The 20832-nt window shown below is 44.4% G+C and overlaps 1 protein-coding gene across 7 annotated transcripts in view; it reads right to left on the reverse strand.

Moving 5' to 3' along the window:
* The window catches only part of LOC144672734 (nuclear receptor subfamily 4 group A member 1-like), a 66233-nt gene that overhangs the window by 29314 nt on the left and 16087 nt on the right, over positions 1 to 20832 (reverse strand). For 4 of the 7 annotated variants that reach the window (XM_078534686.1, XM_078534687.1, XM_078534690.1 and 1 more), the window contains one exon: positions 3103 to 3917. In XM_078534686.1, coding sequence (XP_078390812.1) covers positions 3103 to 3917 — 815 coding nt within the window. Of the gene's footprint in view, positions 1 to 3102; positions 3941 to 16692; positions 16713 to 20121; positions 20711 to 20832 lie in introns of those variants that run through there. The other 3 variants (XM_078534689.1, XM_078534692.1, XM_078534691.1) reach the window with 3 other exon arrangements.

Genomic DNA, 20832 nt, shown 5'->3' on the forward strand with positions numbered 1-20832 from the left:
ATGCCCCCACCACCCTCAATGGGTGAGTTGCAACTGAGGATGAAAGCTTTTTCCTTAAGTCACTCAAGAGGAAAAAGTGTTTTAAAGAATTTGTTTTAACAGCTACCTTCACACCGAGGAGGTACTTCCTCTTCCCACCTTATCTCATTGGCTTGATAGCTGTCTCTTTTGTGCGTTCCTCTCCCATTTTTTCCCTCAATCAGTGCCACACCAACGAAAGGCACTTGACTGCTGTGATTATGCATTAGATGACCCTGGCATGCATTTTCCCAGAGAACTACAAGCTGAGACTGAGAAGGCACACACAGCATTAGCCTTGGGGCTAATTTCAAATTATTTTATACTTAGCAGCTATGAATGAACCATTGAAAAAAAAGGAAGCCTTATTGCAGTTTTTAAACACAAATAAACTCCATTTTCCATTATATCCCACTGGAAGGTCAAACCCCCAAAAAAACAATGAGACATTTGAAAGGGCCACTATTTTATGGTGGGTTTTTTTCCTTGCCATATACTTGATAAAGCTTGTACACAGAGCATTACTGTGTCACAACCTATATATTTCCAGAATATAAACTGTACATCCAAAATCTTTTTTTTTTTTCAACACTCCCCTGTTGCTGGTGATGTAGAGAAACTCATCATTGACGCCAGCTTCATTCCAGCACTTCAGCACATAACCTAGGATAACAGTACTAAAGGGAGTGCTACACTGATAGAGGCACCATCTTACAGATGAGACGTTAAACCAAGACCTCATCTGCCTTAGGTGACCATCAAAGATCCCACAGCACCTATTTGAAGGAGAATTCTCCCCGGTGTCCAGGCTAATATCTGTCCCTTGATGATTATTAAAAACAGATTATTTTTTACTTTACATCTCGTTCATGGGACGTGGGTGTCACTGTCTAGGCCAGCATTTATTGCCCATCCCTAATTGCCCTTGAGAAGGTGGTGGTGAGCTGCCTTCTTGAACTGCTGCAGTCCATGTGGTGTAGGTACACCCACAGTGCTGTTAGGGAGGGAGTTCCAGGATTTTGACACAGCGACAGCGAAGGAACAGTGATATATTTCCAAGTCAGGATGGTGAGTGGCACGGAGGGGAACTTCTAGGTTATCTGGTCATTGATCACATTTCTGTTTGCGGAATCCTAAAGTGAGCAACTTGGTCCATATTTGCCAAAACAGTGACTACACTTTGAAAAGTATGGAATTGGCTGTATCAAGCACTTTGAAAGGTGCTATATAAATAGAAGTCTTTTATTTCATTTTTTAAGGTTTTCAATGAACTGGCATCAGTAGCAAAACAAACATCAGAACTCATCCCTTGATCTCGCCCTCTGCCCCATACCTAACCTACTTGGGGAAAGAGAAGGGATGCTAATCACAAGCAGTGAATGATCTGGTACTATAAAGATTTTAAGTATACAATTCCCAAAACAACCCACCCAAAAGATGGAATTCAATATTTCATGCTGCAAAATATATGTGTCTGTCAATCATACAATCTTAGAACAGACACAAAGGCCATTCAGTCCATCGTGCCTGTTCTGGCTCTTTGAAAGAATGAGCCAATTAGTTCCGCTCCACGGTTTCTTCCCCTTGGCTCTGCAGATTTTTTCAAGTAGATATATCGAATTCCCTTTTGAAAGTTCAACATTCATCACTGGACTAGTAATCCAGAGGCCCAGACTAATGCTCTGGGGGCAAGGGTCCAAATCCCATCATGGCAGCAGGTGGAATTTAAATTCAATGAATTTTTTAAAAATTGGAATTGAAAGCTCTGTGACTGTGAAACTATCATCGATTATTGTTAAAAACCCATCTGGTTCACTAATGCCCCTTTAGGGAAGGAAATCTGCCATCCTTACCTCGTCTAGTCTGCAAGTGCCTCCACATCCAAATGTGGTTGGCTCTGAAATGGCCGAGCAAGGCAATTAAGGATGGGCAACAAATGCTTGCCTTGCCAGGAAAACCCACATCTCATGAAAGAATAAATAAAAAACTTGCTGCAATAGGTGTCCTCAAAAATGACAAGAGGTTTTAATCTTGAGGCAGTCTTAACATAGAATACAGTAGTGTTTCTGTCCCCTTGTTCCGTCAACTCTCAGTGGGTTTTAGAATGGGTCACAGCTGGGAAAATGTGACGTGTCTCAAAGCTGAGATGCTGGAGCTGTGTATAGAAAAACCTGAGTGGGAGGGTGGCAAAGAGAAGATAGCTCCCAGAGCCAGCAGATAGGAGAGCGTAGTCACCATGATTTGTAGCACTGGTAGCCTGGTTATAGCAACTGATTCTTCATACTCTAAGCTGTAACATTACAAAATGTACTCCTCCAAACCATGGTGTGTGTAACTGATTGCAATGAAGATACTTTTGTACAAATTACCAATTTCCAAGTAACAACTGTCATTCTGCTTAGAAACTGCCATAGCGCATACAAGATTCATATCTTTAACTTGCTGAATGACCAACAAATGAAAGGACTCGCTGGAAAGAAAGACTTGCCTTTTTGCAGCACCTCTCATGACCACAGGATAGCCCCAAAGCACTTTACAGTCAATGAAGTCCTTTTCAAGCACAGTCACTGTTGTAATGTAGGAAGCAATTTGTGAACAGCAAGACCCACAACAGCAGTGTGATAATGATCAGATTATCTGTTTTTAGATTGAGGGATAAATATTGGCCAGGACACCAGGAGAACGCTCCTGCTCTTCTTTGAAATAGTGTCATGGGTCCCTCTGCATCCACGTGAGGGGGCCTCAGTTTAATGTCTCAGCCAAAAAAAACCATCATTGCTGCCAGCGCTTCCTCAGTACTAAGCTGGAGTGCCAGCCTAGACTTTTATGCTGAAGTCCTAGAATGGGACTTGAACCCAAACACTTCCTAACCTAGAGGTAAGAGTGCTACCCACTGAGCCACACAGCAACTTTGCATGATAATCTAAAACAGCTGAGAGAAATAGAATGGGTGATACCAATGGAAATATAAACTGGAAGAGATTTGCGATCGTTCATTTGACATTACCACACATTATACCACCCACCACCACCACCCCCGCCCACCCCAACCCATTGCTAAGGTTCAAGAAACTCATCAAATACCTTAAAGAAACCTTTGCATCCTTCACAGGTTCGTACACCGTAATGTTGGCAGGAAGCATTATCTCCACACACAGCACACTGGCCCTCACTGGAAGGGGGATTACGAACCGGTGGAGAGGGGATGGGATTGTCTATTACAATGGGACTGTCCAAGAGCCGCGGTCCACGGTCCATGGGTAGAACAGGAAAATTCATGGAGGCTTGGTTGGTGGCATCATAAGACATGGTATCAACTAGTTGGTGGACAGTATTAGGTCCATGGGAACTTGCATCAAGCCTCATGTGGCAATGCGACACAGGTGATTCTGAAGGTACCTGTTTAAAGGAAAAGAATGAAAGCTGGGACACATTTTTTTGTTGATCTAATAAGTGATCCACCTCACCATACTGGAGTGAGTGCTGAGGAAAAGAATCATCCCATATGGACACTTGCTGCATTTGAAAAGCAGGGGTTGAAGGTGATGGGATGGAGCAAGATCCATTGTAATATTGAGAAGATCCACACTGGGGTAGCACCTCTTCTAAATGCATGTTGATCGAGGCTGGGTAACAGCCAAACATTTGAACGTCCTCCACTTTAAATGGAGACTGCTGGTTGGAAAGCATCAGTTGGTACAAATAGGCGTCAAAGTCTCCGTTGTTGCTGTCGATGAAAGTGTTGAAACTGGGCAGTGAGGTGGTGGCAGCGATCTCTGTGGCGCTGAGGTCCATTCCAAACTTGACAAACTCAGGAGTCAAGAAGTCAGAACTGTAGTCCTCATATGGTCCTCCACCTTGTGGCAAGGTCCCATACTGTGCCTGAAGACAAGGCATTTCTGAAAAAGAAACATATTAAAACCTATTCAAGTTAGAGGGCATTTTGGTCTTCCTTTGTTTGTCTTACATCGTGTACTATTTACTAAAAACAGGCTATACACAAGATGGATGTCTACTGATGTATTGTAATGGTTTTATTTCACCTCTGAGGTCAATTTTCCGAGATAGCCAAATGTATTTATGCATCAATACTACTCTAAATTTGATAACAGATTATTCAAACTGCCAAGTTCACTGGACATGGAATTTTGCACCCAGTGATAGCACCAAGCCAATGTGGTACAGGCCAGATTTGACAATCAGATGCGACCCTCAGGCCTCTTATTCCATTTAATCGCGATTATTAAGATCTCAGTTTCCAAAGGTTTGCATCGAGTCTGTTGAACCGAAGCTAGCCATTTTTTTTTGAGTCTGCACCCAAGACCTCATGCATTGGAAAATGGGCTACTGAATAATAACTTACTGATCGGCAATGCTGTCTTTTTTTTTATAGTGACTTGATTCATGTTATGCACGTAGCTGCAAATAAATTGAATGTAACAAAAGACGAGACTGCAATCCAAGCAGTTGTGGTGGCCTTATGACAGCAGACATTCTAAGGACATATAACTGGCCATTTGTCATCGCTGAGGTAGATATATATATAAAAATTGAGCCCTCTACCATGTCCCTCCAGAAAACTGAGCCATCTTGAGATTCTTTTCATATTTTTATCAAACAAAATTGGAAAATGTTTTATCTTTTAACTTGCCACGACATTGTCTCATGCTAAACAGTTTTTTTTGTAAAAAGGGAGCTTAAACATAGGAACATAGAAACAGGAGGCCATTCAGCCCCTCGAGTTGCTTCTGCCATTCAATTATATCATGCCTGACCCATATCTTAACTCCATCCACCTGCCTTGAGTCCATAACCCTTAATGCCCTTGCCTAACAAAAACTTCTCAACCTCGGTTTGAAGTTTCCAGTTGACCTCCAGCCTCAACAGTTTTTTGGGACAGAGAGTTCCAGATTTTCACTACTCTTAAAGCAGGCTTCTTCTCTGGATGTTATTCAGATTGGCATCCATCAATTGCGTGTCGAGTCATAGTCACGGTGTGTGGGAGTGGGAGAGAAGAATGTGATTCTACACAGAGAATGCAGGACTGTGAATTACTTAATTATTGTTGAAGAAGAAAATTAAATAAAATTTGTTCCCTTAGAATGCATATGGGGACATTTCCAAATAACAGTTAAGGCACTTCACTTCCATTTGACAGCTGTTTTTTTGCTCTTCATTAATCATTCTACACATTTTTTAACCATCTGACTTGAGAGCATCTTCAGTTCTTTCCAGTTTAAAAAAAAAATCTCTCAGGTTATTAAGTCCAGTGACAAACTCCCCTGGTGCTGTTACTGTATATACATAGATACAGAACTAGCTTTGTGTACGTTAATACATTGAGCTCTCTATCAATATAAAGCTAATAGTCCGGGGAACATCTAAAATGGCTGCCGGCTCCATTGTGTTAAGATTTCCGGAAGGACGTTATTTACTTCCAGTTCCAAGCAATATGAAAGTGTTCATTCAGCCAGGAGGACTTTGCTTGGTCGATGTGACCAAACACCCTCCTATGGATCATTTAAACTGGAAATGGGACTATCTGTGAGGAACCAGGACCGGATGAGGCCTGTAATGTTAATATTCATCTGATGTCTACCTAGAATTCACTGGGCCTGCATGGCAGTTCAAAGACAACAAGGGATAGCCAGAGAATGATTGAACTATGAAAGTGTGGGAGATGAGAACCAAGATAGCCCTTGGTGAAACTTAAACCACCAAATGTGAGTCCTGCTGAGTGTTACAGACTACTCATAAAGAGACTCTGGGGGTGAATTTCCTGGTGTATAAATTGGAGTTGTGCCAAAGTTACACTGGAAGAATGGGAGAAACACCAAAGAAATTCATCCCGTCTGACTAGATTCACTGCTGACAGAAGCAATAGACTTAAAACATCAGGGCATCTAATGGTCTCTTGATACATAGGCTTGTGCTGTTCTGTATGTGTCTGGCTTGCTTAATTTCTATAAATAAACCTAGTTAGCTCACTTGAAATATGAGCCTAGCTGGCATGTGATGTGTGTCTTCTGGACTGGCATGGAGTGAAGTGCAGTGAGCATCAGTGATCTAGGATTGCATGCGTCTGTAAGGGTATGAGAGGGGCAGGAAACCACAAGGCTGCACCTCCTGGATCATAAGGTCATTTGACAGGAAGGTCAGGAAGGTATGGCTGATTAAAGTACCCCAAACAATGGTGACAGAGAGTTGTGAGACACCCAATCCTGTCACAAACCCATTAACTGCCTCTCTGTGACAGGAATCAGCACACCTGCCCCATGACTTTCACCCATATGGGGGTCAGCTTCAACTTTTAGCTGTGCCAAGGGCAGAGCGCGCTGACCAAATGCCCATTCCAACGCCCAACAGGCCCACCCTCACAATTTTGCAACCCTGGCCTCATGTAAATCTTGCAGGCAAGCTATAGGGTGCCAAACAGGTGCAGATTGTGAACTCAAGATCGGATAGGGGCAGGGTGAGGTGGGCAGAGAGGGTGGGGGACCCAGGGCGTCAGCTGCCCAGATTCCATCTGTGCCCCTCCACCCCCCCAACCCCCACCCCACAACCCATCCCTGCAGAAATGCACCTCTGGTGCCTATGAGAATAACTTGGAATTATCTTTAGTGGCCTCTTCTGACATTTACTCAGGGTATGAGGAGACCAGCCTATCCAACCTTATTTCTCAAATCTCCCATTGCAAATATGCAAAACAATATGAGACAGGAAAAGACTAATGTGTCCTTCTGGTCTGTGCCATATAGTACTGTGCCTTATGCCTCAGCTCAAGTGGCCTCTGGTGCCCTAGGGGGAGGTGAAAAACAGATCGAAAACCAAAAGACCAACTAGGGGAAAAAAGATCTGAAAAATTACTCTCCACGTTCTCTAAACAATCAAAACCAGCCTAGGAATACACATTGAATTTGACTTATATTAGTTGCTGCCTGTCTCCTATATGATGTGATCCCCACCCTAGTCAGAAATTAGTCCAGTTTTCTCTTGTAGGTGCACAGTGTATCAATCAGCGCTCACTGCACAAGCCTGTCCTACAGCTTCCCTAGGAGAAGCACTACTACTGAATATCTAACCTAGTTCTTCTCTTATTCTTCTTATCATGAGCCCTGGTCCCCACTCGCAGAAATCTTTGTATCGTCAGCAAACTTGTAGATCATTCCCCCGGCACCTTCCTCTGGATATTATTCCCTGGCAATATTGATTCAATCAAATCAAAAAAAGTCATACGGCTCGAACAAGCAGACATCGATGCTAAGAACACAATGGAATGGAGAGGATACTTCGTTTCTACTGTGCGTGGACCTTCTGGAGTTGGACTACCAGCCAGCAACAATGCATTCTCTTCCCCATTCTCTCGGGCAATCAATGCATACGTCAACAGCAAACGCTTACTTAGACCAAAAAGAGAACAACGTAAGCCACCTGAGGGTAAGGTTGTTTCATCAGCTTGCCAATATCAAGAAGAACATCCTTCTAGTCTCACTGATCAAAGCCATTTGCGTTATCTTTTGACCAAACTGTGTCAGTGTGGCTCAGTTGCCAACAGGATGTTGACAACAGCTGGCACTCCAGCAACATGCTGTATTGTTTAGAGGACCTTTCTTTCGGATGAGACCACACTTCCTTGTTCAGGTAGGCATTTAAGAAACCCCTCACCCCTGCCCGCCAATCCTGGCAGTATTGGAAGAAGAGCAGGAACCTAAGAACACAAGATATAGGAACAGGAGTAGACCATGCCTGCCATTCAATACGATAATTGATCTTCTGTCTCAACTCCACTTTGCTGCCCGCTCCCTGTATTCCTTGATTTGCTGAGAGACCAGGAGAGGTCTTCTGGTGTTCTGACCAACGCTCATTGCTCAGTTGACACCACAAACAGATTAACCGATTAATCATCTCATTGCTGTTCCCAAGAGCTTGCTGCGCAAACGAAATGGCTGCTCTGCTTCAACGTAATGCACTACTTTACCATGTATTTAGGTTGTGATAAGGCACGATATATATGTAACTGTTAAGTACAAATGCAAGGATTATCCACTTTGTTCAAAAAAAGCAATCTGCTTTTCTGGTACCTCCAGTCCCTCCCAGAACGAAAAAACAGTAAAAACTGGGAAATAAGAATACTGGTCCGAACTGGTCTTGTTTATCTTAAAATGGAACACCAGTCAAAACTGGGAAATAAGAATACTGGTCCGAACTGGTCTTGTTTATCTTAAAATGGAACACCAGTAAAACTGGGAAATAAGAATACTGGTCCGAACTGGTCTTGTATACCTTAAAATGGGACACCAGTAAAAACTGGGAAATAAGAGTACTGGTCCGAACTGGTCTTGTATACGTTAAAATGGAACACCAGTAAAAACTGGGGAATAAGAATACTGGTCTGAACTGGTCTTGTATACCTTAAAATGGAACACCAGTAAAAACTGGGAAATAAGAGTACTGGTCCGAACTGGTCTTGTATATCTTAAAATGGAACACCAGTAAAACTGGGAAATAAGAATACTGGTCCGAACTGGCCTTGTATACCTTAAAATGGAACACCAGTAAAACTGGGAAATAAGAATACTGGTCTGAACTGGTCTTGTATACCTTAAAATGGAACACCAGTAAAACTGGGAAATAAGAATACTGGTCCGAACTGGTCTTGTATATCTTAAAATGGGACACCAGTAAAACTGGGAAATAAGAGTACTGGTCTGAACTGGTCTTGTATACCTTAAAATGGAACACCAGTAAAACTGGGAAATAAGAATACTGGTCTGAACTGGTCTTGTATATCTTAAAATGGAACACCAGTAAAACTGGGAAATAAGAATACTGGTCTGAACTGGTCTTGTATACCTTAAAATGGGACACCAGTAAAAACTGGGAAATAAGAATACTGGTCTGAACTGGTCTTGTATACCTTAAAATGGGACACCAGTAAAACTGGGAAATAAGAATACTGGTCTGAACTGGTCTTGTAAACCTTAAAATGGAACACCAGTAAAAACTGGGAAATAAGAATACTGGTCCAAACTGGTCTTGTAAACCTTAAAATGGAACACCAGTAAAAACTGGGAAATAAGAATACTGGTCTGAACTGTTTTTTCCAGCTGCTCCCCCCCCCCCCGCCCAACCCCACTCCAGCTGATGGGACAAAGAGTTTGCTCCCCAAGGTCATGTTTCCGACTTCTGCTGTGCCAGTGTGGGGGAGGTAGAAAACAGGGGAACTGCAGCAAAAGTGAAGAAGAAAATAATCAGAGAGCCAGATTTTGCGGAAAAAAACTGAAGCGTTTTCAATCTAAGTGCAACATCTGGCATCTCTTACTACACAATACACGAGCAAGGGCTTCCATCCCATGCAACAAACTCCCTCTCTGACAGGGCCTGAAATGCAATATGTTGATCCAAGTTGCAGCGAGTTCTGACAAAGCCTGAACTAATCTGTCGTAAAAATCCTCTGTTTGCCCAAGGATTTCAATAAATGGACGAGAAAATAAGCAACGCTGCCAGATCACACCTTAAGCAGCCAGCCTTCAACCCAAAAAGATATTTTGCACAAATCTGCTTCTCTTTCTCAATGCGCTCCAGGTGAGGTTTAACAGTGGCTTGCCTTTTTTAGCAAAGCATTGAAGAACAGTTAGTTGTAAGAGATTTCTGTGGTTAAACCACAACCGTTATTCTGTACAAGGGCACATTGGAATTTTAAAGTGGAATTAGACATATGCATCTGGCTGGGGGGCCACCTGGTGGTATCTCTAAGCTTCTGCAGCATAATCTTTAAGGGAAGTTCCCTAACTGCTATGCCATCCAGCAACTGATGGTCCAGCTGGTCATATCTGTTTGAGGGGGACATTTGCTCCTACAGCGATCTACAGTTTTTAGTGCAATGTTTGTCAACAGAAATAGCTGCATAAAAGGGACCTTTGACCCAGAATTAATGAACTGTTAACCCAGGGAGGTCTCTGGACACTTAATGTGCCTCGGTTGTTGCTTGCTCCTGTCTGTTTAACTCTAAAGCCTCTGGTAGTAAATATTCTAGCAACAGACACCCTTCTGTAGAACCCACTCCTAGGACAATGATCAGTTCTTCCCCAGTCTCACTGTCTGATTCCCCTGGAAACTTCAGATCTCAAAATTATGGTTGGTCCCCTTGTAATTTTCTTTTTTGTACAGGACAGGTTTTTCATTTCATTTCACAACTGCAAATACTATTGAGGTTTTTTTTTCTTAAATAAAAGATGGAGCAGGCACGGCTTTTAAAAAATAAATAAAGCCACGGAATGTAATGTGCCATCTGTGTCATTCTGAATTTTGGGCTACCCCTTTAAGATGATACCTAGTTATCTAAGCCATCTGCAAAAGTGGAAGAAGAGGCAGTAGGAAAAGTAAATAGTAAATGTTTTATTGCATTAACAACCAAAATATCACCTTAGATATGTACAAAGTGATGTGAAGGGCATGCACTGTGCCCTCCAAAATAAAGGACACCATAAACTTGGCATCCTAAACTGACACATACTAAATCTCTCCTATCTAAAAAAAGCAATCAGATTACAAGGACTTCTTGCTTGGTGCAACATTCATTAACGAGCAAGTTACTAGATAGACAGAAACAGCGGTGAGCCATTAGCTGTGAGCGGCTTTTACTGTGGTTTCTTAGAATATGTCACCCTGACTCATAGATTCATCGAGTCATATGCGGCACAGAAGTAGGCCATTTGGCCCATCGTGTTGGCTCTCCACAGAGCAATCCAGTCAATCCCACTCCCCTGCCTGATCCCCATAGCAATAATGATTGACAGACCCTCTTCTACTGCCACTGGGGAGTTCTGCAGCTTTCGGCATGAAATTGTTTACATGTATTCTTACTACACCATGTTAAAACACTGATCTGCCTCCTTGCATGCTCCCTGGGTTGAAATGAAAGCTCCTTGCACTGTAATTGCTTGGGAAGACAGTGGTGTAGCGGTAATGTCATTGGGCTAGTCATCCAGAGACCCAGGCTGATGCTCTGGTTTAAATCCCACCAAAGAATTTAAATTCAATTAATAAAATCTGGAATTATAAACCTAGTCTCAATAATAGCACCCACTGATTGTCATAAAACTCCATCTGTTTCACTAGTGTCCTTTAGGGAAGGAAATCTGTCCTTACCTGGTCTGGCCTACATGTGACTCCAGACCCACATCAATGTGGTTAACTCTTAACTGCCCTCTGAAATGGCTGAGCAAGCCATGCAGTTCAAGGGGCAATTAGGGATGGGTGACAAATGCTGGCCTTGCCAGTGACGCCCACATCACATGAAAGGGAAAAAAAAATCAGCACTTTTTCTGTTCTCAATACTCTGGGATTCCTTATACTTTACTCAGCTTTTGCTTCAGCCTGCAACCAGGCTGGCTTCTACTATGCTAATCACAACTTTTTCTACCCTGTTCAACATTAGCAGTCTCCTGCACTGTGATTTTGACCCTTCCTCTGGGTAAGAAGAAAACAAATCTAGGGGCTACAGAGGAAACTCACGGATGGACAGCTGAGCATAAGCCACGGAGCCAATCATGAGTGATATTTCTGAATTGTGTGGCTTGTAATTTGCTGTCCATCAGATCAATGGCACTCCCCTCACTCAGTAGGTGGAGGAAACATGTTTTCTGGTATTTCTAGCACACCCTGAGAAAATCCTGAAGCATAGTACTTCTAAAGCCAGTTAGCCACACCAGCTGCGCCCCCCACCTGACCTAGCCACCATCAATACCACCACCCGCCCCTCACACCACCCCCCCCCTCACCCCACCACCAGCTGATTTTCTCCTCTTCTCTCCTTCTGCAACACTATACATGTGTGGACACTGGATGAAGACAGGACTGGGCTTAGCCATGATGCCCCTCACAGTTGAATGTCCTGCCGCCATTTACTGCCCAGTCACACCGTGAGGAATGGTTGCTTGGGTACAGTTCACTGGGAAGAGTCGGCACCTCACTGAGGGGGGAGGTGGGAAATAGAAACAAGCCATCTTTGTATGTACGGAGACTATGCCAGCTATGCCAACCTGCTTATCAACACCAAAAGTATAGTCCCTCGAAGTATTTCGGTGCTCCCAGGAATTGCCTGCTGGGGTTGAGTTTGCGAAATGGTATCACACTTCAAACCTGCTTTGAATGCAGACCAATGGTCTGCTACTGGATATCACCACGGTTACCTTCACTAGGTCACTTCTTGCCATGCCAACAAGAAGCTGAAAGGGTAAATAACTAAATACCACGCCAGTTAAGGAGGTTGGAAAACAATGTTAATTTGAGCAGGTGGAATGAAAAGGGTTAACATATTTTAGATATTCTTCACTGAACCACCTTGGCTGAGGGTCTCTAATAATGGTTATATACAAGTTCACACATGATCTATCTCCTTAATGCAGGAAGGTGACTTTTATATTGATGCAACTTTTACGTCAGAGTTTATGACACCATTCATTCAAAATGCTTCGGAATACCTCACACACAAAACGACGTGGTATCAGGTGGTTAACGAAAGCACATCACTCATGGCCCTGATCTGGTAACTCATGAGTGATCAATGCGTTATGTAGGTCAGGTCAAATGTGAGATGGTTTCTCTTCAAGCAATCTACTAATGCAATCAAAAAAATGCTTGTTAGCATTTCAATCATTAAAAAATATGTGGATAGATAAACAAAGTCTGACTCTGCTGACCATACCCTAATTCCCATTCACCTCCTGTACTCTCTGACCTATATTGGCTCCCGGTCCAGAAAGGCCTCAATTTTAAAATACTCATATAAAAGCAAAAATTTTGTCTCAATTTCTCTGCTCCTCTCACCCATTCTAACCCGTCTCTCTCTGAACTTGCTGCACTCCGTTCTCTCAGGTCCAACCCTGACACTGTCATCAAACCCACTGACAAGGGTGGTGCTGTTGTTGTCTGGCGCACTGACCTCTACCTCGCAGAGGCTGAGCGTCAACTCGCAGACACTTCCCCATACCTCTCCCTGGACCATGACCCCACTACTGAACATCAAGCCATTGTTTCCAGGACTGTTACTGACCTCATCTCCTCTGGAGATCTTCCTTCCACAGCTTCCAACCTGATAGTCTCCCAACCTCGGACGGCCCGCTTCTACCTCCTACCCAAAATCCACAAACAGGACTGTCCCGGCAGACTGATTGTGTCAGCCTGTTCCTGACCCACGGAACTCATTTCTTGCTATCTTGACTCCCTTCTCTCTCCCCTTGTCCAGTCCCTTCCCACCTACATCCGTGATTCCTCTGACACCCTACATCATATCAACAATTTCCAGTTCCCTGGCCCCAACTGCCTCCTCTTCACCATGGACGTCCAATCCCTCTACACCTCCATCCCCCACCGGGATGGTCTGAGGGCTCTCCACTTTTTCCTTGAACAGAGGCCCGAACAATCCCCATCCACCACTACTCTCCTCCGTCTGGCTGAACTTGTTCTCACACTGAACAATTTCTCCTTAAACTCTTCTCACTTCCTCCAAATAAAAGGTGTGGCTATGGGTACCTGCATGGGCCCCAGCTATGCCTGTCTCTTTATGGGGTATGTGGAACATTCCTTGTTCCAGTCCTACTCCAGCCCCCTCCCACAACTCTTTCTACGGTACATCGATGATTACTTCGGTGCAGCTTCATGCTCTCGTCTGGACCTGGAAAATTTTGTTAATTTTGCTTCCAATTTCCACCCTCCATCATTTTCACATGGTCCATCTCCGACACTTCTCTTCCCTTCTTGACCTCTCTGTCTCAATTTCTGGTGATAGACTGTCCACCAATATCCATTACAAGCCTACCGACTCCCACAGCTACCTCGACTACAGCTCCTCACACCCCGCTTCCTGTAAGGACTCCATCCCATTCTCTCAGTTCCTTCGCCTCCGTCGCATCTGTTCTGATGATGCCACTTTCAAAAACAGTTCCTCTGACATGTCTTCCTTCTTCCTTAACCGAGGTTTTCTACCCACTTTGGTTGACAGGGCCCTCAACCGTGTCCGGCCCATCTCCCGCGCATCCGCCCTCACATCTTCTTCTCCCTCCTAGAAACATGATAGGGTCCCCCTTGTCCTCACTTAACACCCCACCAGCCTCCGCATTCAAAGGATCATCCTCCGCCATTTCCGCCAACTCCAGCATGATGCCACCACCAAACACATCTTCCCTTCACCCCCACTGGCGGCATTCCGTAGGGATCGTTCCCTCCGTGACACCCTGGTCCACTCCTCCATCACCCCCTACTCCTCAACCCCCTCCCACGGCACCTTCCCATGCAACCGCAGAAGGTGCAACACCTGCCCCTTTACTTCCCCTCTCCTCACCGTCCAAGGGCCCAAACACTCCTTTCAAGTGAAGCAGCATTTCACCTGTACTTCCCTCAACTTAGTCTACTGCATTCGTTGCTCCCAATGCGGTTTCCTCTACATTGGAGAGACCAAATGCAGACTGGGTGACCGCTTTGCAGAACACCTTCGTTCTGTCCGCAAGCATTACCCAGACCTCCCTGTCGCTTGCCATTTCAACACTCCACCCTGCTCTCATACCCACATGTCTGTCCTTGGCCTGCTGCATTGTTCCAGTGAAGCCCAACGCAGACTGGAGGAACAGCACCTCATCTTCCGACTAGGCACTTTACAGCCTTCGGACTTAATATTGAGTTCAACAATTTTAGATCATGAACTCTCTCCTCCATCCCCACCCCCTTTCTGATTTTTTCCCCCTCCTTCTTGTTTTTTCCAATAACTTATATAGATTTTTCTTTTCCCACCTATTTCCATTATTTTTAAATGTATTTCCATCCATTGTTTTATCTCTACCTTTTAGCCTTTTTTGATTCCTTCACCCCACCCCCACTAGGGCTATCTGTACCTTGCTCGTCCTGCTTTCTACCCTTAATTAGCACATTCCTTTAGATATTATCACCACCTTCAACACCTCTTTTTCCTTTTGTCTGTGACATCTTTTGGTTATCTCCACCTATCACTGGCCCTCTATCCAGCTCTCTTGTCCCAACCCCGCCCCCCCCTTAAACCAGCTTATATTTCATCCCTTTTCTATTTTTCCTTAGTTCTGTTGAAGAGTCTTGTGGACTCGAAACGTTAACTGTGCTCCTCTCCACCGATACTGCCAGACCTGCTGAGTTTTTCCAGGTATTTTTATTTTTATTTTTGTTTTAAAATACTCATCCCTGTTTAGAAATCCCTCCGTGGCCTCACCCCTCCCCTCCCTATCTCTGTAATCTCCTCGAGCCCCCACAACCCTCTAAGATCTCTGTGCTCCTCCAATTCTGGCCTCTTGCACTTCCTTAATTTTAATTATTCCTCCATAGGAAGCATTGCCTTCAGCTGCCTAGGCCCTAAGCTCTAGAATTCCATCCCTAAATTCTCCATCCCTCTCTACTCTCTCCCCCTTTAAGATGCTCCATAAAATCCATCGGTGGGATTTTCTGCACCCGCCCTCTGCAGGGATCTTCCGGTCCCACCACAAATCAATGGACTTTTGGCTGAGGCGCTGCCTCACCCGCGGCGGGTCCCGCCCTTGACGGGGCCAGAAAATCCCGGCCTATGTCTTTGGCCACCAGCACTAATATCTCCTTATGTGGCTCAGTGTCACAAAATTTTACTTGATAATTGCTCCTGGGACACTATTACTATGTTAAAGGCACTATATAAATGTAAGTTGTTTGATCACACACATCAGTGATTGGTTGGTTCCTCTTTCAGATTTTCCCATTGTACATGGGGTCGCCACCATGCTGGTTAATCACCTTACATATCATTTGGATTTGGCAGGTGGTTTTACAGCCAGATGCCCTTCCTGCCACTAGCCCTCCCCATTTATCCAGGCTGGAGACTGGCACTGATATACACTGGCCTGTCTGCACCAGTGGCTGGGCTCCTTTGTAGCTAAAAGGTGGGACTCAAACCCTGGGCCTTCCAGCTCAGAGGCAGGACAACCATCCACTGAGCCACTCCAGCTTCCTTTGTAACATACATCAGTATTGTGTGATAATTACAGACTCATTACATTGTGAGCTTGAAGGCAGCATAGTTGTGAAGTTCTCCATGAGGGTTATACAGTGCACAAGGACACAGACATAGGCAGAGGCATTGGCTGAATTCCCAGCCTGTCCCACATGAGGCTCAAGGAAGGGAGAAGTCAAGTTTCCGGTCAGCCCTGAACTGCTCTCACAGTCCTCCTCATGGCTGCACCAGCTGGTGATGAATATAGAGCAGGGTTCTAACTGGCGTTTTAGCTTGGAAATGGGCTGGGGGCAGGGGGGAAAGTTGGAGGGGCTGGGCTGTTGGCAAAGGGATTTGAGACTGCGAGGGAAACAGGCGAACTAAGAAATGCGAATCCCTCCTGTGCCTCAAGATTGTGTAACAAGAAATTAAACGTTTGTGCTTCGGGGCATTGGGCATGTTTCAGATTTTGTTACGGGTGCCAAACAATCTTTTAAAGAAGGTATTGAAAAGGAAACTACTTATTCCTGCTGGTGTATCTGTCCTTGCGGAGGGTCATTCGCAATCTATTGAGAAACAATTAGCTTTAATTGACATCAAAATGTGCCAGTTACAGCTTGTGGCTTTAAAGGGACATGCAGCACTTTAGCAGCAGAGTGTGTCACATAGAATATTCCTCCCCTCCTTACCTTCCAACTAAGCATGATGGGTGGTCGGCTGGCATCTTAACATTGTTTTGTAAAAAGCAGCTCAATGAAATGCACAGATCAGAAAAGGCCCAAGTCCTGGCCCGCAAGCCTATGCTTTGTCAGCCGACCTCAGCCCAGGGGTTACACGTGTGGTGGCCGAGGTGGGCTGGAGTTGATTCTTCCATGAGAAACAGCCTCTTGGGTTTGGTACAGGAGGACTACTGGCACCCAGGAAACTATACTCCAGTAAGGGTCAATAGCTTTCGGGTGGAGAGGGCAGTCTGTCTGTGGCAGAGGAATTTGGCAAGATTCAAAAAAAAAAGTATTTTCAAAATGAAGGGAGCCCTCCCTCAGTACCGCACCAGAATGTCAGCCTCGATCATGATCATGAGGGGCTGAACCCACAACTTTCTGACTCAGAGATGAGAGTGCAAGCCAGTGAGCCATGGCTGACTGCAAAGGGGAAGCATTTTCACACAAAGGCTTATTAAACTGTGGAATGTATTCCTACAGGTTAGGCTGGGCTGGTCGCAACATTTAACAGAGAATTAGACAAGAACTTGAAAAGGAAAGTCACTGAGAAATGGTAGATAGCATCAATAAGGAGCAGGTGTGGGCGAGATGGGCTGAATAGTCCCCAATCCTGTGCTGAAATAGAATTACATCGACTGTACAGCACAGAGCCAGGCCATTTGGCCTAACTGGTCTATGCCAGTGTTTATGCTCCACAAGAGCCTCCTCCCGCCCTACTTGATGTAACACTGTCAACAAACCTTTCTATTTCTTTCTCCCTCATGTGTTCATCTAGCTTTCCCTTAAATGCATCTATGCTATTCATCTCAACTATGCCACGTGGTAGCAAATTCCACATTCTAACCACTTGCTGGGTAACAAAGTTTCTCCCGAATTCTCTATTTGACTCATTAATGACCATCTTATATTGATAGCCCCTATAGTTCTGGACTACCCCACAAGTGGAAACTTCTCCTCCATATCCACCCTATCAAACCCCTTCCTAATCTTAAAGATCTCTATCAGATCACCCCTCAGTCTTCTCTTTTCTAGAGGAAAAAGGCCTAGTCTGTTCAGCCTTTCCTGATCAGAAGAACTACACAGTTCTCGTATCATTCTAGTATTTTTTTTTGCACCTTCTCCAGTAGCTCTTTATAATTTTTTTCTATAATATGGAAACCAGAGCTCTTAACAGTAGTCTGAGTTCATCCAAGCCAGATGTATAAATCACACGGCACGCAGTGTCTGCTGGTACACTTGAATGTATACTGGGCACTAAAAATAATATTTTTATTTAATTTTATAAGTTTCCTTTGTTTTACGGGTTAGTGTTTCATTAGTTGTGCCCCTCTAAAAAGGCGGTACTTTTGCCTGTTTTTTGCTGATAACCCCGATGCAACCCAGTGACTCCTTGTTGGTTTATTTAGAATAGACATATGAATCTCTTTTTAAACTGGGGTATTTAGATCCTTGTGGTTAAGTTGACTCAACAGCAACCTGGGTGTTATCAATGACACACTAACACCCACTACCAGTGTGTACAAAAATAGGTCCAAAAAAAAGTATCACCATTCTGTCCGCGTGTGATATTATTAAATGGCACAACGCTTTCCCACTTCTTACACCCCGGGTCATCGCCAACAAGACACGTCAGTTAAAAATGGGGACCGAAGCTGGGACCATCCCGCTCCAAACATTTCAGCCTTAAAACCTGCTGAACTACATTCAGGATGAAGTGCTTCATAAAACAGAGTTCAAACACTGAATACGATAAAGGAACATCAATAGTGATTTGAAGTAAATAAGAACAGAAAGTGCTGGGAAAACTCAGCAGGTCTGGCATCAAATGCGGAGAAAGAAACAGAGTTAATGCTTCGAGTCAATTCCTTCACAGAACTCATCATGGACCTGAAACGAGAACTCTGTTTCTCTTCACAGATGCTGCTTAACTTGAGCATTTCCAGCATTGTCGGTTTTTATTTCAGATTTCCAGCACCTGCAGTATTGTGCACTTGTATTAGAACAATTTAAAGTATTAGTATAACACTGCACACAACATAACACTGATGTGATACACAATATAGCTTGAAATATGTTTAAGTATAAATAGTTACTATATGATAAAGTCAAAGTGAAGCCAACATTAAAAAGGGGGCAAACCTCACCCATGGGGCTACCTATAAAAGTTACAGCTACCTCAACAACTTGCATACATATAGTAAAGCACCCAAAGCACTTCACAGGAGCATTATCAAATACATTTTTACACTAAGTCACATGAGAAGATATTAGGGCAGGTGACCAAAAGCTTGGTCAAAGAGGTAGGTTTAAGGACCATCTTAGAGGAGGAAAGAGGCAGTGAAGTCTAGGAAAGGAATCCTGGAGCTTAGGCCTGAGCAGTTGAAGGCATGGAGCAATTAAAACCAGTCCACCTCTGTTCAGTTCCATCTATCTAGTGAATGAGGCATGTTAAAGTTGAGCTGATAGCCAGTGTCATGTTAGGAGGGATCCTGTCATTGAAACGCCCTTCTCTAGATGTTTATTCCTGGCTTCTTTCTCCTCACCTCAGCCAAAGCTTGCTTCATCCAGGTTTGTATTAACAACCTGCTGCAAGAAACCAATACGGCTGTTAACCAAAACAGAAAACAAGAGACGTGGCTTCACGGAGAGCTTTCCCAGTGCTCCTGATCTGACCCGCCAGAAACACCGCGTCGGTGGATGTAATTGGACATGGATGGAAGTCGCAAAACAGGCGGAATGGTAGAAATCGCCCATTATATGTTTGCTCACTGTCCATTTTCACTGACTTCGATACAGCTGAATACCAGCAGTGGCTGCCCTCCCACCCCCGCCCATGTCCACTCTCACCCTCACCATGTTTAAAATGAGCGATGGGTTAAATCGCTACAAACAATTAATTACAAATCTCACGTTGTTCCACAGCATTCCTCTTTCACCATCTGACGGGCTGGAGAAATATGTCTCAAGCCCAATTTCCTCATCTGACATTCGCTACAACACATTGACTATCGGGGTGGGGGGGTGCGTTTGTGAAGAGGCTTCAGTCATTTCAAACCTACGGATATGACACGATCACACGCTAAGCTTTAAATCAGAATCCTTCTCATTAGGATCCATTTATATTTTCTGTACACACTATGATGGAGTCATTGAGATTTTTGTTTTAAACAAATGCTCGTTCTGTTTCAAATTCAAACTTAAGTCTTTAGTAGTTCCCTCCACATTAATCATTCTTACCAGACATCTTTACATCTTCCCCTCCCCACTCCCCAACTTTTCTAAAATGCTCTGAGGCGTTTCCCAGTCGTGGGGTGGTGGGGGGGGGGGGGGTGGGGTGTGCAAGCTGTTTTGTTGCAATGTTATAGGCTATGGAAAAAAACAAATAAACAATCATACCCAATGAGATCTTTTCACGTTTTGGGTGGAGGTTTTTTTCTCTGACACAGGGTACCTATGCAAAGCATTCATATTCAGGTGCCCAAGCGCCCTGATGTGCACTCCCAGCATTTTCGAGTTTTATTTCAGGTTTCCAAGATCAGCAGTTACGTGTTTTTTCATCTTGGGTAATACCCAATAAATCGAGCCCAATGGACCAAGAAAGCAGGAAAAGTCCTTTGCATTGGTTAAAATGGCACTGTGGGGGCGGCATGGCACACTGGTGTGCCAACCAAATGTGCCAGCATGCCAGGGGTGTGCAGATTTGCGCCTGAGGCCTCCCCACGCGTTGCAGTGCCACTTCCATGTTGCGATCAACAGTGCCTCCCTGCCTCCTAGCACAGCAGTATAGTTACTGGGACAAGGGGAGCCTCCCTGCACCCCATGACGGTGCATGTTGTAACAAAGCGGCAGAGTTGGGGAGGTGCTGGGGCTGTGGTGGTGGCAAGCACATCAAAAAAAAACCACCAAATGGCCCAGAGCTGGATGGAGCAGGGCATCTCGTGGTGTTAGTTAAACGTTCTCCCTCGCCCTTCGACTCGAAAAGCTTCTGCGGCACAAATGGTTGGACGTGTGAGTTGTTAACGGCAGCAACTTGAAACTTCCAATTCCAAGCAATTCAGAACTTAAGTCCAACCCCTCCCTCGCCTTGCTGAAAGTATTACAGAGATT

The sequence above is a fragment of the Cetorhinus maximus genome, chromosome X (genome assembly GCF_964194155.1).
Source record: "Cetorhinus maximus chromosome X, sCetMax3.hap1.1, whole genome shotgun sequence".
Classification (NCBI taxonomy): domain Eukaryota; kingdom Metazoa; phylum Chordata; class Chondrichthyes; order Lamniformes; family Cetorhinidae; genus Cetorhinus; species Cetorhinus maximus.